This window comes from Lactuca serriola, chromosome 1 (assembly GCF_051521515.1).
Source record: "Lactuca serriola cultivar US96UC23 chromosome 1, Lser_US96UC23_V15, whole genome shotgun sequence".
Classification (NCBI taxonomy): domain Eukaryota; kingdom Viridiplantae; phylum Streptophyta; class Magnoliopsida; order Asterales; family Asteraceae; genus Lactuca; species Lactuca serriola.
The window spans coordinates 67,961,811-67,977,405 of NC_136408.1; the positions used below are offsets into that span (position 1 = coordinate 67,961,811).

The 15,595-nt window shown below is 36.9% G+C and overlaps 3 protein-coding genes across 3 annotated transcripts; 2 read left to right on the forward strand and 1 right to left on the reverse strand.

Annotated features, from left to right (window-relative positions):
- The first annotated feature begins 4,978 nt into the window (after nucleotides 1-4,978).
- LOC145090440 (importin subunit alpha-9-like) lies at nucleotides 4,979-8,317 on the forward strand. Its single transcript, XM_079028645.1, has 11 exons — nucleotides 4,979-5,161; nucleotides 5,577-5,799; nucleotides 5,874-6,027; nucleotides 6,125-6,227; nucleotides 6,332-6,516; nucleotides 6,631-6,710; nucleotides 6,799-6,949; nucleotides 7,313-7,394; nucleotides 7,497-7,555; nucleotides 7,638-7,943; nucleotides 8,034-8,317. Exons 1-11 carry the CDS (start codon nucleotides 5,110-5,112, stop codon nucleotides 8,196-8,198), a joined length of 1,560 nt encoding a protein of 519 aa, XP_078884771.1. The 5' UTR covers nucleotides 4,979-5,109; the 3' UTR covers nucleotides 8,199-8,317.
- Nucleotides 8,318-9,853: 1,536 nt separating this feature from the next.
- On the forward strand, nucleotides 9,854-12,739 carry LOC145090463 (P-loop containing nucleoside triphosphate hydrolases superfamily protein). Its single transcript, XM_079028659.1, has 12 exons — nucleotides 9,854-10,043; nucleotides 10,195-10,312; nucleotides 10,427-10,542; nucleotides 10,642-10,733; nucleotides 10,815-10,911; nucleotides 11,002-11,082; nucleotides 11,174-11,406; nucleotides 11,501-11,695; nucleotides 11,775-11,865; nucleotides 11,949-12,071; nucleotides 12,144-12,294; nucleotides 12,386-12,739. The coding sequence occupies exons 1-12, from the start codon at nucleotides 9,960-9,962 to the stop codon at nucleotides 12,598-12,600; spliced, it is 1,596 nt and encodes a 531-aa protein (XP_078884785.1). The 5' UTR covers nucleotides 9,854-9,959; the 3' UTR covers nucleotides 12,601-12,739.
- On the reverse strand, nucleotides 12,713-15,170 carry LOC145090451 (Tetratricopeptide repeat (TPR)-like superfamily protein). Its single transcript, XM_079028653.1, has one exon. It carries the CDS (start codon nucleotides 15,008-15,010, stop codon nucleotides 12,713-12,715), a length of 2,298 nt encoding a protein of 765 aa, XP_078884779.1. The 5' UTR covers nucleotides 15,011-15,170.
- Nucleotides 15,171-15,595: the final 425 nt, after the last annotated feature.

Genomic DNA, 15,595 nt, shown 5'->3' on the forward strand with positions numbered 1-15,595 from the left:
GTTGTTGATTCTGTCATCTAGCGGAGTATGGATGACGACCACGGACTCTTCTAGACAGTCCAGTGGAACACTAGCAGGCTCGCAACCTGTAGGTGTTTGTAAACGATATGTTCACCGGTGTACTCCATCCCCCACATGGTTGCCTTTAAGACATTTATTGCTGAGGAATCCCCTTAGCAATAGTGTCCGTCCTGATGATGATCCTTAGGCTAGGTCCCTTATGATAGGTGTTTAGGGACGTAAAGTGAGGATAACGGGAACGGGTAATCGAGTTATTGTTGATCGATGAAATTAATAAACTTATTTATTGTGGGTTGAAAACCCTATGTGCTCACCAGGCTCCCAAGCCTGACCCACTCAGTTTTATGTATTACAGGTAGTGGCGCATGAGCATAGGTGTGATGTTTTGGACGAGGGATTACGGATATAGGCCTGTAGATATGAAATAATGTAGTAAGGCTTATATTGTACTGTTTATGCTTTTGATCTGTACAAACATGACATCCCGAGTCTTTTAATGAAATACATTTCTATGGAAATGCTTTTGATAAATCTTTATCATATTTTTGTTTTGGGACAAATTCCGCAACACTTTCATTTAAAATGTAACTCTGATTTTTAAACAAAGCATAAACAAACCGGTCTTTTCTGGCCGTGATTTTGGGGATGTCACAAGTACTCATTTTATTCCAATTCAGGAGAGCATATCGGCCGAGAAATTGGCCGACATCTATATTAGGGAGATTGTGGCGAGGCACGGGGTGCCGGTATCGGTTATCTCGGACAGGGATGTGTGTTTTACTTCCAGTTTTTGGAAAAGGTTTCATGACGAGTTGGGCACGCGTTTGCATTTTAGCACCGCCTTTCACCCGCAGACAGATGGTCAGAGCGAGCGGACCATCCAGACTCTGGAGGATATGTTGCGGGCGTGGGTGCTAGACTTCGGTGGTAGCTGGGATACTTATCTTCCCTTGGTTGAGTTCTCGTACAATAACAGCTACCACGCGAGTATCGACCGCCCTCCTTTTGAGATGTTGTACGGACGGAGGTGCAGGACGCCGATATGCTGGGGAGAGGTTGGTCAGAGGGTCATGGGGAGCACCGAAGTGGTGCTCAAGACTACTGAGAGGATTCAGCAGGTTCGGAGGAGGCTTCAGACCGTGCAGACTCGGCAGAAAAGTTACGCCGACAAGCGTCGATCTGACCTGGAGTTCCAGGTTGGGGATATGGTTCTCCTGAAGGTGTCGCCTTGGAAGGGTGTCATTCGATTCAGGAAGCGGGGCAAGTTGGGGCCGAGGTATATTGGGTCGTTCAGGGTGTAGCCCGGGTGGGCAAGGTGGCGTATAGGCTGGAATTGTCAGCCGAACTCAATCAGATACACAACACTTTCCATGTTTCTCAGCTGCAGAAGTGCCTGGTAGATGACTCCGCAGTGGTTCCGTTAAAGGACATTCAGGTCGATGGCGGCCTGAATTATGTTGAGAGACCGGTAGCAATCATCGACCGGAAGTCGAAGGATTTGAGGAACAAGCGAGTGGAACTCGTGAAGGTGCAATGGCAGCACCGGAAGGGATCAGAGTGGACTTGGGAGTCGGTGGAAGAGATGATGGAGCATTACCCCCGAGCTATTTTTGGAGCAAGCAACAGACTTCGAGGACGAAGTCTAAAATAAGTGGGGGAGATTTGTAGCACTTGGTTCCTGGTATGTATTCTTGGTTATTAACCCTCCTTATATATTGCATTTTAACATTGGACTCGGCGAGTTGAAGGACTAACTCGCCGAGTAGAAGGGGGACTAGACGCGGGATCTACTCTGTCTACTCGGCAAGTAGGCTCGTGGGAATCGGCGAGTAGACCCTATCTGGACTTAAACCCTAACCCGGGTGTTTGCACCCTATTTAAACGATCTAACCCAACCTCCATTTCCCCTAGCACTCCCAGAGATCTGTAGAACGAAACTCTAGCCCCCTTTGTGTCCTTGTGGGTGATTTTTAGCATTGTGAAGGTGGTTTGGAGCTTGGGAGAAGAAGGCGAAGGTTGAAGAGTGCAAGAAGGGAAGAAGATCCGGAATCTACTCTGTGAAGGGCTTCTATTCAGGTAGTAAAGTTTTTACCTTGACCTTTAGTTCATTGAATCCCCCTTTTGTCCCTAAAAAGTGGTTTTAAGCCCTAAGAACCTAATCTCTATGTGTTTATGGTTAATGTTCCGCAAGGACTTCGGATTTGGACCTTTAGGACATCCTTGTAGCTTAAAGTCTCTGTGGTTGCGGTGATTGAGGTCCCTATTGAGTGTAGAACCTCTTAAGAGCTTGGAATTGCATGTTTAAGCTCATAGGGCCATGCATGCACGTAAAGTTTGCAACTTTACGTGGTAAACGTACCCTAGGACCATAGATCTGTGGTTTTGAAGCGTTGCATGTCTCAGATCTGGCCTACTCGAGAAATGGGTCGAGGGACTCGGCGAGTCCCAAAGTGGAACTCGGTGAGTTCTATGAAGATGGTCCTAGACTCGGCGAGTTGGATGAACAAACTCGACGAGTCCTATGAAGATTGCCTGGAGCTCGCCGAGTTGTTCTTCAAACTCGGCGAGTCATATGAACTTTCACAGAGCAAGAGGGGTTTTAGCGTTGAAGGTCCAATCCTTCGTACCTGCATGCGGAATTGACCGTGTATCGTAGTCCCAAAACCCCAAACCCTTGTATGGGGTGTTCTGGTGTGGATTGGAAGCGAGTAGGGGATCCGCTCGAGGAACTCGGTGAGTTGCTCGCGGACTCGGCGAGTCGGGACTCGAGTCGGCCCCATAGTCCCGAGTGGTGAGTCAAGGGTGACTCGGTGAGTGGGGAGAGGGACTTGGAGAATAGGACTGGATTAGTAAGGGAAGGACTCGGCGAGTTGCTCGTGGACTCGGCGAGTCCAGTCAACTGGAAGTTGACTTTGACTTGGATTTCGAATCTGTCAAGGGTAAAAGGGTCATTTTACCCTAAGTACATCTAGCAGAGTTTGACTGATCGTTTTGTGGGAATTATAGCCGGAGGACGTCCGGAGCAGCAGCAGCAGCAGTAGACAGTCAGTTCCCGATCAGATCAGCAGCTACTTTGAGGTGAGTTACCTTCCAGTAGCGGTGGGTCTACGGCCACAATGCCGGCCCACCAGTAGGAGTTGTACGTTAGATGAATGTCTTTGTGATATCATCTAGGTTTGCTGCTACGCTATATGTTATATGCTAGCATGATGTGTTATATGTGATAGGAGTAGAGTTCGTTTGTTAGGACCGAAGGGTAGTTCAGACACCCCAGATATGTCTGATTATTTGTTATGTTATGATATATGTGTAAGTAGCAGTAGGGGGTGAAATAGTCTCCGAGGATCGGTTGTTAGGACCGACGGGTAGTCGGCACCCCAGAATAGCTTGACACGGGTAGACGGCACCCCAGAATGGCCGCACGGGTAGTCGGCACCCCAGAATGGCCGTATCGGGTAGTCAGGCACCCCAAAATAGCCTGGCAGTACGTACGATATGTGTTGGTATGGTATGTGGTACGATGGGGGAACTCACTAAGCTTCGTGCTTACATTTTTCAGTTGTTGTTTTAGGTACCTCTTCAGCTAGGGGGAAGGAGTCGGCGCGGTAGCGGCATATCACACACACTTTTGTTTCCGCAGTTATGAGTTTATTTTGGGATTGATACTCTGATATTTTGGTTGTTTAAATGTTGTGGATTTCAATTTGGTTTTCGATGTGAAATGGTTGAATTAAACAATGTTTTAATTATCAATGTTTTTTTAAGTAATGTTTTAAAAACGAAATTTTTGGACGTGAAAAAAATTGGATCGTTACATAGGGATGGTGTCCCCCCCCCCCCCCCCCCCCCCCCCCCCCCACAACTCACGCGTCAATTTAAGTTCCATGTCATCTTACGCATAACAAAATGCTACCATAGAGTTTAGCCTAAGGCTACGTGGTGTGCATCTAACCTTCATACGTTATGCTTAGGTGACACATATTATAACATGTGTCATATGGGTTATACTGACATGAAGTGATAAGTATATATGATAAGTGGTAAGAAAGTGGTGTCATGTGTAAGTGAATTTTTTTTTGTGATATACCCTTTAGCCTAACTAGTCCTAAAAAATATTAGACACTGAGATACACATACAAGAAACATTTTTTAAGGTCTATAATTAAACATATTTTAGTAAAAAAAATATTTTTTTTTTCTTTTGTTGTTGTTCGATGTTTCATATACAAAAGATCTTAATAATAAGTTTGTATGTTTTATCTTTTTCTTATGACGGGTAATTGATAGTCTCTATCCTCGGGAAAAAGATGCATACATCTTATTTCTTATTTACCTCATTCAGATATGCATTTGATATTGTATTTATTATAGTTATTATTTTCACTATGAAGATTAGTAAGACAATATAAAAAGTCATAACCCTTAAAATTTAGATGACTCATATTGAACTCTTCCACACGTTCATCATGTTGAGATAAATCGTGTAATACTATTAATATTTTAGATCCGTCATGTTTGTAACATTGAATATTTTATGAGATTGTACACAACAAGTATTAGATTATACACATTTTTTATGAGTTTGTAAAATTCTTCCTATCAATATTTTGGATCCGTCATGTTCAATATACATTAGTATTTGAGAACATTTTAGAAAAGAAAACCAACGTCGAAACTAACATCATTATATTTGTAATATATACAAAAACAGATTTTATATGTATCTTATGTATTTCAAATACCAGCAAAGTAATTAAATAAAAACTTACATTTATATCCATAATGATTAAAAAACTATATAATTCTTAATAATGAAAAAACAAAAGTCTTTGTGTTATTTTCAGTTTAATATTTTACCGTTATTATGATAGTTTATGTTAATTATGACCCAATCATTAAAAAATATTTCAAGATTTCACCCCACTAGCAACACTTGACATTAGGTATACGGTTACCCCTAATTGCTGATTTGAAAGAACAAACCCCACATTGGATCCATCTGTGTCTGATATTCAACATTACTGCAGAGGGTTTTGCTTGAGAACACGTTGAAAAACCTGAACTTGCTCCGTTTTTGGTGTCAAAACAATGGCCGATGAAAACGCAGCGACACCCAAAAGAGACCCCATCAAGAATCCTGGTTTGCTTTCTCTTTCCCTGAACAGTTCACAAGTCAAATTCACGTCTTTCTTCATATTTTTGTTCGAGTTATCTTTAGTCGATTTTCGTTGAGTTATCGCTGTTGAGTATGTTAACTGAACAAATTAAGTAGACTATAGCTTCATGCGCTCTTTTTTCGAATGATAAAACAACTCTATATTGCTGTTTCACATTCGACCCCTTATATTTCCTCGATTGACATCTACTCTGCACTGATATCGATTTCATTTGGGTTTTAGGGGAAGTGAATTTGGATGATAACCCTAAAATTAATAGCTTGATTTGAACAATCAACTGACCAATCCACCAATTCTAGACTCCTATATGTAGATTAACTATTCGTTTTAATTACCCGATAGCTTATTCTAGACAGAAATGTTATTTCATCATTGTAGTTGGGAACACTGCTGCACAAAAGAGAAAACAAAATGCAGTTTCAGTTGGTAAAGGAAGAAGAGAAGCTTTATTCAGAACCAAACGACTATGTAGAGCAGGAGTTAGCACCGATACAGATGTCCCCATTGATGATAATGAGATGATGATAGAAGAAGAACAATCAATTCTAGAGTCTCAAACAACTTCAGCTGTCCAAGAATTAAACCTTGCAGTCACCTTCCAGTAAGTTATCCCCTTTCCACAATCCTCAATTTCACCACATCAAATACCCCTTCATTCTCTTTGATAATCCTTAGGGGAAAAGGTGCAGTTCAAAAGAAAGTAAATGCTCTTCGCGAGTTAAGACGTTTATTGTCTAAATCCGAATTTCCTCCTGTTGAAACTGCTATAAAATCTGGAGCTATACCTTTACTTGCACAATGTCTTTCGTTTGGATCCCATGATGAACAGGTAATAAACAATAATAATAATAATAGTAATGACTTTCTTTCTTTTTAGCATACCCTTTTTAATATGTTTTAATTTTCATTCTGGATCCATAATACAGTTGCTTGAAGCAGCTTGGTGTCTTACAAACATAGCTGCTGGAAAACCTGAAGAAACAAGAGCTTTATTGCCTGCATTACCTTTACTCATTGCTCATATTGGAGGTTAGTGGTAACTGATAAGTACTTAGTTTCTATTCTTTCTTGTTTTTTTTTTTTTTCTCATATCACTCCAATGGCATAATTGTAATTTTGTAATTGTTATCCAGAAAAGAGTTCAGTCCCTGTTGCAGAGCAGTGTGCATGGGCATTAGGAAATGTTGCAGGAGAAGGTGAAGAACTGAGACAAATTCTGATTTCTCAAGGGGCATTACTTCCTCTTGCAAAAATGATGTTGCCAAATAAAGGTTCAACAGTTAGAACTGCTGCTTGGGCATTATCAAATCTTATCAAGGTATGTGTACTTCCACGTCAGCAATATATATTACACGTGTATGTCCTACATGGACAATGACATTTGCTATTTTTTTCCAATTTCTCCTTTGATGAGTTATGTTTGTGGATGTAGGGACCAGACCCAAAGGCTGCAACAGAACTCATAAAAGTTGATGGTGTAGTTGAAGCTATACTAAGACACTTGAGGAAATCGTAAGTTTTTTACACCATATCTCATATATTTTGCAATATGAAGCTGTTTTAACTTTTAATTTATTCCCTTATTATTTATTATCTTTAGTGACGATGAATTAGCGACAGAAATAGCATGGGTTGTGGTGTATCTTTCGGCTCTTTCAACCGTTGCTACTTCCATACTTGTGAAGACTGATCTTCTTCAATTACTTGTTGAAAGATTGGCCTCTTCAAATAGCTTGCAATTGCTCATTCCGGTAACAACTTAGATATGATTTGCTATTTAAATTTAGAGTAAATTACATTTTTGGTCCCCGAGTAAAACTGATTTTTTCAATTTTGGTCACAAAAAGTTTTCCCTTGCTATTTTGGTCCTTATTTGAGGTTTTCGTAATGTTTTTTTGTCGTTGTTCCAAGTAAAATGACTATATTTTTGGGGCCAAAATTGCAAAAATTCACTATACATTCATAGTAGGTACCAAAAATAGTTATTTTACTTGGAACATGGACCCAAAACGCTACAAGAACCTCAAAAGAGACTAAAATTGCAAAAATCGGCTATAGTCAGGGACCAAAAGTGTAAATTACTCTCGAATTTATAAAGTGATATACACATGTAGGTGCTACGGAGTTTAGGTAATCTCATAGCAGGCGATGCTTACACAACTAATGCCATTCTTGTTCCTGGACATCAAATCACAGGCTAGTTTTATTTATTTATTTATTTATTTTTCTTTTATTTTCTCAATTTAGTCCTTCTTTCTGTATTAAGTTGAATGAAACAACATTTTATAAAATTTGCAGATAATATCATACAGGCATTAAGCAAGTGTCTAAATAGTGAGCACCGTGTCTTAAAGAAGGTATACTCTCTCTCTCTCTCAATATATATATATATATATATATATATATATATATATATATATATAAGTTTAACATTTGTAGGAAGCTGCATGGGTGTTATCAAATATAGCAGCGGGTTCAGTGGGTCACAAGCAATTGATATATAAAAGTGAAGCAGTGGCATTATTAGTACAGCTTTTGTTAACAGCGCCATTTGATATTAAAAAGGAAGTGGCGTATGTTGTGGGTAACCTTTGTGTTGCACCAGCGGAAGGTTCCGGAAGGTCAACTTTGATATTTGACCACTTGGTTTCATTTGTTAGAAGTGGATGTGTTCGTGGTTTTATTGATTTGGTTAGATCTGCTGATATTGAAGCTGCAAGACTCGGTCTTCAATTCCTAGAGCTGGTAACTTTTGATATTTGTGTGTTTTTATATTTTTTTTACTTTAACCTTTTTAAACTGTCATAAAATTATAGTGGTTTAACTTTTTTTTAGGTGTTAAGAGGGATGCCAAATGGTGAGGGACAAAAGTTGGTGGAAAGAGAGGATGGGATTGATGCCATGGAAAGGTTTCAGTTTCATGAAAATGAAGATCTTCGAAATATGGCTAACCAGTTAGTTGACAAGTATTTTGGGGAGGATTATGGGGTTGATGAATAATAGGAAATTTGTTTGTGATGCTCCTTAAATTGATCATGTAACATTAAGGTTTGATATGGGTTAAGTGTTGAATGTTGAATATATGTATGTTGTCAATGGCAGTGATGATTTTGTGTTGATGTCATGTAGGCTGATGAATATTAGAAATTGGAAGGAGGAACTTGCTAAAAAGGGTTTTGACATTATAGTCCTTTGTTCCTTATTTATGTTTAATTATTGTATAAAAAACTAGCAAAGTATTGCGAGATAGCTTTATAAAGAAGAAAATGTACTAAATAGTAATCATAGTTGTTAATATCCCGATTTTAGGATCTTACAAAGGAAAAATGATCTCGATCATATATAATGACTGATCCTCAGAATCTATACTAGGATCTTAGGATCTCGATTAGGATTTTAAGATCGTAGTTCGATCTCACATCTCTAGTCACTATTTTATTGTCAAGTCTTTATTGTTATACACCCTATAATTTGTCATTTCTACTAAATAAATCTCATGCTTAATTAAAAATTGGCTATTCACCTTAAAATCAAGCCTTTAAAATTCGTCAATTCAACTCAATATCAAGCATAATATATCACAATGTTTATAGATCATCACAACTTCATTCATTTATTTTCAGTTTGATTAAATTACTGAAATCATCCTTATGGTTGGTCAAAATTGCACATTTGGTTCCTAACTTTTTTTTTTGCACTCGGATCGTCCCTATGGTTTGATTTTGTTGCGTTTTTCGTCCCTTACATACATAAAGTTAGGGACCAAACATGCAATTTTGACCAAACCATATGGACGAAAAATGCAAAAAAATCAAACCATATGGACGATCTGAATGCAAAAAAAAAAAAAAAATTAGAGACCAAACATGCAATTTTGACCAAACCATAGGGACGATTTCAATAATTTAGTTGTATAGATGATCATGATTTTTTTTTTAGTTGTTGTGATTCGGAATTATGGTTGCTTCATTACAAGTTAAAGTTTATACCATCATTAAAGTATTAATTGACATCAAGTTGTAATAGATATTTCACAAACAAGACATTGTGAGCACATTTGAGGACTAATTTATTTTGATAGAAACTTTTGTTTTCAATTCAATTTTATGATCATGATCTTATAAAACATGAAACAATCATAGATATCCCAATTTTGACTTTACCAATTTACTATATATGTTATACAATTTGAAAGAAATTACAAAAAAATTAATAAAAGTATTTTGGTCATTTAACTTAGTTTGTATTCAAATTCTTTTGAAGGTTAAAAAAAATGTGCATTTTGTTTCGCTAAATTTCTTGTCGGAAAATTCTAATTTTTTTTAATAGATTTTAATTTACTCTTATAAAACAATTAATCAATTATAAAGCAATGACATGTGGAATCACATATTTTTTCTCTTAATTTTTTTTCTTGATTTTGACATTTATCTTGATCTAATTAATAGGAAAATTAGCAAGAACAAAAAAACAAGAGAATATTTGATTTCTCGATCTTAAAACATCATAAGGACCAAAAAGATGAGAATAAAATAACAAAGAACATTAATTGGAATAATCTACTTATAAGGGTATATATTGCTAATAGCATATAGTTTAGGGCTATAGATGCAATAAAAAAAGTTAAAACCTATTTTCTGGTTTCTCAAACAGAGGTTTATGGTTTGTTGTCCTATAAACCCTAATTTTGTGCCGGTTCAAGGGAAATTGTTGATCGTGGCGTGGGGAAATTGATTAAGTGAAATTTCTTAGGGTTTACGAATGACGGATAAGGATTCTTCTTTTCTTTTCTCCGGAATCACATTCAACCGGAAGAGATTCTCCAGTGATTTTGCTCGGTTCAAGGTAAAATAGTTCATACCTAAGTTCTAGAGCTACTTTATCGTCATAAGAAATGCTCAAGTTGTCGATATCAAATTCAAGTTCCTAGTTAGTTTGATTAATTGAATTGCTTTTGGCACATATCTGATTGTTGTTTCATCATGTTCCTGTTCAGGAAAAGAAGGAAATCAATGATTCCGAAGAGACGTTGCCTGAAAACAAAAGTCCCGAGGTGGAGGTGGAGGTGGCAGCAAAGCCTGCTAAAAAGAGGAAGAGGAAGTCAACCGTTTCAGGTAATTCTAGAATATGGGTTTAGTTATATACAAGTACACCTGAATGCATATAGAGGTTTTCCAAGCTTCTTTATGTTCTTACTTTGATAGTTTGATTTGGTGCATTGATTTTAGACCCTGTAGAAGGATTTAATGTCTTCAAGAGCTCAAAAACAGAGCCAGTACTCGAAGAGAATGAAGAATCTGAAAATGCATCTGAAGGAAAGAAGGAACTATATAGACAAATGGAGGTTCTTTCCTTCTCTGATCATCTTATTCTATATGATCTGAGACAATTATATAAACATCTGATACAAACTTATTCCTTTTGTAAACTCTTTAAAACTCAGAGGGATGCAATTTTCCGTAAGCAGCATAACATTCATACATCTGGAAGTAACATCCCATCACCTCTTCATGATTTTTCAGAGTTGAGATCAAGGTACTTTCATATCCAATTATCCATTTCTACTATTTACTTATTTATAGAACGAAAATTTCACTTTAATTATGTTGTTCACAGGTATAAATGCAAACCATATATCTTGCGAAATTTAGCAGAACTTGGAATCAAAGAACCAACACCAATTCAAATGCAAGCCATTCCATTACTCCTATCTGTATGATCTTTTTTTTTATAACACTAAGTTATTATAATAACTTTTTATATTTTAACATTTATTCTGAAGCTTCTTTTAACTTTTTATCAGGGTAGGGAATGTTTTGCATGTGCTCCAACTGGTTCAGGAAAAACATTAGCATTTGTTTGCCCTATGCTTATGAAACTAAAGGTATTTAAGTATTTCAATTCATTTGATATTTATTGTAAACACTAAACATTTGAAACAATTGTTTCACTGACATTTTTTTTTGTTTTGTTAGCATGCATCAAAAGATGGTGTTCGTGCTGTTATACTTTTGCCTACAAGAGAACTAGCCTCTCAAACAGCAAGAGAATGTAAAAAATTAGCAAAAGGAAAGAAATTTTACATAAGGTTAATGACAAAACAGCTTGCTAACACTGGTGAATTCTCAAAACTTCCTTGTGACATACTCATATCTACACCACTTCGCTTAAAATCCGCAGTCAACAAAAGGAAGCTTGACTTATCCAGGTTAGTTTTGTCACTTTTAGTTTTACAGAAGGGTAATCTTGTCATTTTTCATAAGATAAAGAGAATGTTGAATATTGTTTTTTGGTTTTTTCAGGGTTGAGTACCTTGTTTTGGATGAATCTGATAAGCTATTTGACCTTGGTTTACTTAAACCAGTTGATGCAATTGTGAAAGCATGTTCAAATCCTTCAATTATTCGTTCATTATTTAGTGCTACTTTACCAGATACAGTTGAAGAACTTGCACGTACAATAATGCATGATGCTGTTCGTGTAATTATTGGAAGAAAGTAATATTTTATTTTTTACTTCCATTTATTTACCAATATAGGCAATGTATGTATACTTACATTTATTTACCCATAATAGGAACTCTGCTTCTGAATCAATAAAGCAAAAATTGGTATTTGTTGGGAGTGAAGAAGGAAAACTTATGGCTCTTCGTCAAACCTTTGAAGAGGTACAAGTAATTAAATAATCACTTGATTTATGATGAATGAAATATTGATTTTGACTTTATGAAATATTACTGTTTCTTTGCAGAGCTTGAATCCACCGGTATTGGTTTTTGTGCAAAACAAGGAAAGGGCGAAGGATCTTTATAAAGAATTGAGATTTGGTGATATTAGAGTGGATGTTATACATTCTGATCTGTCTCAAGAACAGGTAATTTTTAATTCCAAAAATACAAAACATTAGAAATTGTTCCTGATTTTTACTTTTTGAAATTTAATTCAGAGAGAGAATGCGATTGATAACTTTAGAGCTGGGAAGACATGGGTGTTGATTGCGACTGATGTGATTGCACGTGGGATGGATTTCAAAGGGGTCAACTGTGTGGTCAACTATGATTTTCCGGATTCCTCTTCAGCCTACATTCATAGGATTGGTATGTGATTTTATTATTTTTCTAAATGTTTTTTTTTTTTGAAATTTAGATTTTGTTATTATTATTATTTTTAATTTTGTTATTTTATTAGGTCGGTCTGGGAGAGCAGGTAGGAGTGGGGAAGCGGTTACATTTTATACGGAAGCAGACATACGATACTTGAAAAACATCGCGAACGTGATGAAAGCAAGTGGTTGTGAAGTCCCGGAATGGATATTGTCTTTACCCAAGCTTAAGTGGAAGAAACATAGACCAAAAAGAGAGTTTTTGTCCACAAAACCACATGATGAAGAAGAAGAAGAATAAGTTATAATTAAGCATGTGTTACTTTTATGCATCCCCCACCCCCTCTAAGAATTTGTTTGTAATATTTCAAACACAACCCAATTTTGGTTGTAATAGGACACATGATTGGATTTTATGCATTCATTAGTTTCTCCCTCAAGTCTATTCCAACTTGCTCAATTTCATTCCCCCCTACCTTATCAAATGAACTCATATGTAACCACAATTCCTCTAAAACTCCGTATATTTTATCCCTTTCGTTATGCAAAACATCTTCTGCACAAAACACATGCACTAGTCCCTCAATTTCAATCCAACTTTGCCCCGGAACTTTACCTACACTCCTCTTTTTCATCAACCTTCTCAACTCACCAACCTCTTTCCACTTCCCTACACCCGCATATATCCCACAAAGCAACACATAACCTGTATAATTCCCCGGATCAATCTTCAATATCTTCTCCACAACCCTTTCACCAATCTCAACATTATTACGCGTCTTACACGCAGCCAACACAGTCTTCCACATCACAACATCCGGATCATATGACATTTGGTCGATAAACGCTTCCGCTTCTTTTATCAATCCACCTCGAGCAAGCAAATCAACCACACACGCGTAATGTTCTCGAGTTGGCATGATCCCGTGTTTTGTTTCCATGGAATTGAATAACTCCAATCCTTCTTTTATCAATCCCACATGGCTACAAGCAGTTAAAACACCAATAAAAGTTACACCATTCGGGTCGACCCGTGAATCTCTCATTTGTTTAAAGAGATCAAGAGCTTCTTTCCCATATCCGAATTGAGCATACCCAAGAATCAAACTACTCCATGAGAAAACATCAGGATTACACATGTAATCAAAGAGTTTTCGACCGTTTAAAAGGGACCCACATTTCGTGTACATGTCGATTAATCCATTTGTCATGCATATATCGACCTCAAAACCAGTTTTGATTATAAAGCAATGAACTTGTTCCCCTGTTTTTAAAGATGTGAGTTCCCGACAACCCACAAGTAATGAAGCAAAAGTAACATGATCGGGCTTATTGTTAGACAAAACCAATAATCGAAAAAGTTTGAAATTTTTTTCTGATTGTTTATTCTGAATGCAAATGGTAAGTATAGTGTTCCAAGATACCAAATCTTTGTTGTTTTCAAGATCATTAAAGATTTGAAAAGCATTATCAAGATCTGAACACTTTGCATACATTAAAAGTAAAGTATTACATACAGAAATGTGTATGTCTAAACCTGTTTTAGTCGCGTAGGAGTGCAATTGTTTACCTTGATGTAGAGTTGATGGGGTTGTGAAAGCACAAAGTAGAGACCTAAGAGTAATGTCATCAGGTTTGAATCCTGTGTTTCTCATCTTTGAGAAATAGAATACGGCTTCATTTACATATCCAGAATAAGCAAATCCAGCTATAATTGTGTTCCATGAAACAACATCGGGATTCTCAATCTGACAAAATGCAGTTTCTGCAGAATTCAAGAATCCAAATCTTGCATACATGTCACTAAGTGAACACCCAACAAAAGTGTCTTTTTGGAGCATGTGTTTTATACTCATTGCGTGTATTTGCTTTCCGTATTCTGGGCGTAGAAGGTTGCCACATGCACTGAGAATACTACCAAAAATGAACTCGTTTGGGTTGTATGTTCCATAGCTGAACATTTTCTTGAAACAGGCTAAAGATTCTTGTTCAGAACCAAGCTGAGAAAAGCCAGAAATCATAGAGCTCCATGATATTAAATCTTTTGTCCTTATACTGGAAAACACAAGTGAAGCCTCGGAAATTTTGCCAAAGTTTGAATACATTGTGATTAAAGCGTTTTGGGCTATGAGGTGAGAGCCTGATGATAACTTAATGACATTTGCATGCAGTTGTCTTCCTAACTCGATGCTATTCATACCTGATGAAGCTCTTATTATGCTTCCAAATGTAAACTGATCAGGCATAATGCCTGACAACCGCATTTCACAATACATCTTAATTGCTTTGTTTCCTTGTCCGGTTTGTGAGTACCCAGCAATCATTGAAGTCCAAGAGACTACATTTCTCTCAGGCATTTTGTCGAACACCTTGCGAGCATCCTCTAATGATCCGCATTTTCCATACATGTTGAGAATGTGATTGCAGAGAATCATATCTGGATGATAATTCGATGCTAGAATATGTTCATGAACTCTTCTACCTTCTTCAAGCGATCTCAAAGACGAGCATGCAGAAAAAAGATGGGCGTAGGTGCTGGGCTTTACTTGAAAGTTGGTTCTTTCACGTAAAAAATCAAACCCCTCCAATGCAGCTTTGAAAAGCTTTTGTTTGCACAACGAACTAATGTAGTCATTGCTTGACTGATCTGTTCTGAAGTTGGCAAGAACAGTTGGTCTGCAAGCACGATTAGCGAGCGTTGCCATGGACATGATATGCTATGATCCAATTTGAAAGCGAAGAGTCGATAGCAAAGCTTGAACTGATAAATTGTTGAGCGATGTGGAATCAAAATCAATATATGGCGTTCTCAATTGCAATGGCGGGGTCAATCGACTCCACGGCCATGTCAACATCTTTCGCATATCAACATCTTGGGGACAAATCAAGTAACATTCAAAAACTATTACTATATTTATGTCATTAAAATATTTTTTTTAACGATCTATAAATTTTCCAAGATATTCACTGTTTTTTATTTATCTTATTTTTTATCTATAAATTATGATTATTTTTGCTATTCATTTAGCTTCTTCACATGTCCTTTAAATCCTAAATTACATTTTACTCCACTAAAAAAAATTAAACTACCCTTAGAGGAACACATTTTTATGGAAGGTCAAACATTCTTGAGAACTATCATTATTAATCATCTTCCTATACTTTAAGTCTGGAACAAGGATAAGGAGGTAAACTTATCACTTTTTATTGGTACATCATTTTTTTTTCTTACTTTTCTTTTCATCAACTAAAACCCAAGAAATTGATGGGAAACTTCCATCATTATTTTGTTTTTT

Bases quoted from the DNA above. Each gene is read 5' to 3' on its own strand.
- LOC145090463 (XM_079028659.1), top strand. From the start codon at position 9,960: ATGACGGATAAGGATTCTTCTTTTCTTTTCTCCGGAATCACATTCAAC. The intron at 11,407-11,500 runs GTTAGTTTTGTC...TGGTTTTTTCAG, and splicing joins AGGAAGCTTGACTTATCCAG to GGTTGAGTACCTTGTTTTGG. The intron at 12,072-12,143 runs GTAATTTTTAAT...AATTTAATTCAG, and splicing joins CTGATCTGTCTCAAGAACAG to AGAGAGAATGCGATTGATAA.
- LOC145090440 (XM_079028645.1), top strand. From the start codon at position 5,110: ATGGCCGATGAAAACGCAGCGACACCCAAAAGAGACCCCATCAAGAAT. The intron at 5,162-5,576 runs GTTTGCTTTCTC...TCATCATTGTAG, and splicing joins AGACCCCATCAAGAATCCTG to TTGGGAACACTGCTGCACAA. The intron at 7,556-7,637 runs GTATACTCTCTC...TAACATTTGTAG, and splicing joins AGCACCGTGTCTTAAAGAAG to GAAGCTGCATGGGTGTTATC.
- LOC145090451 (XM_079028653.1), bottom strand. From the start codon at position 15,010: ATGTCCATGGCAACGCTCGCTAATCGTGCTTGCAGACCAACTGTTCTT.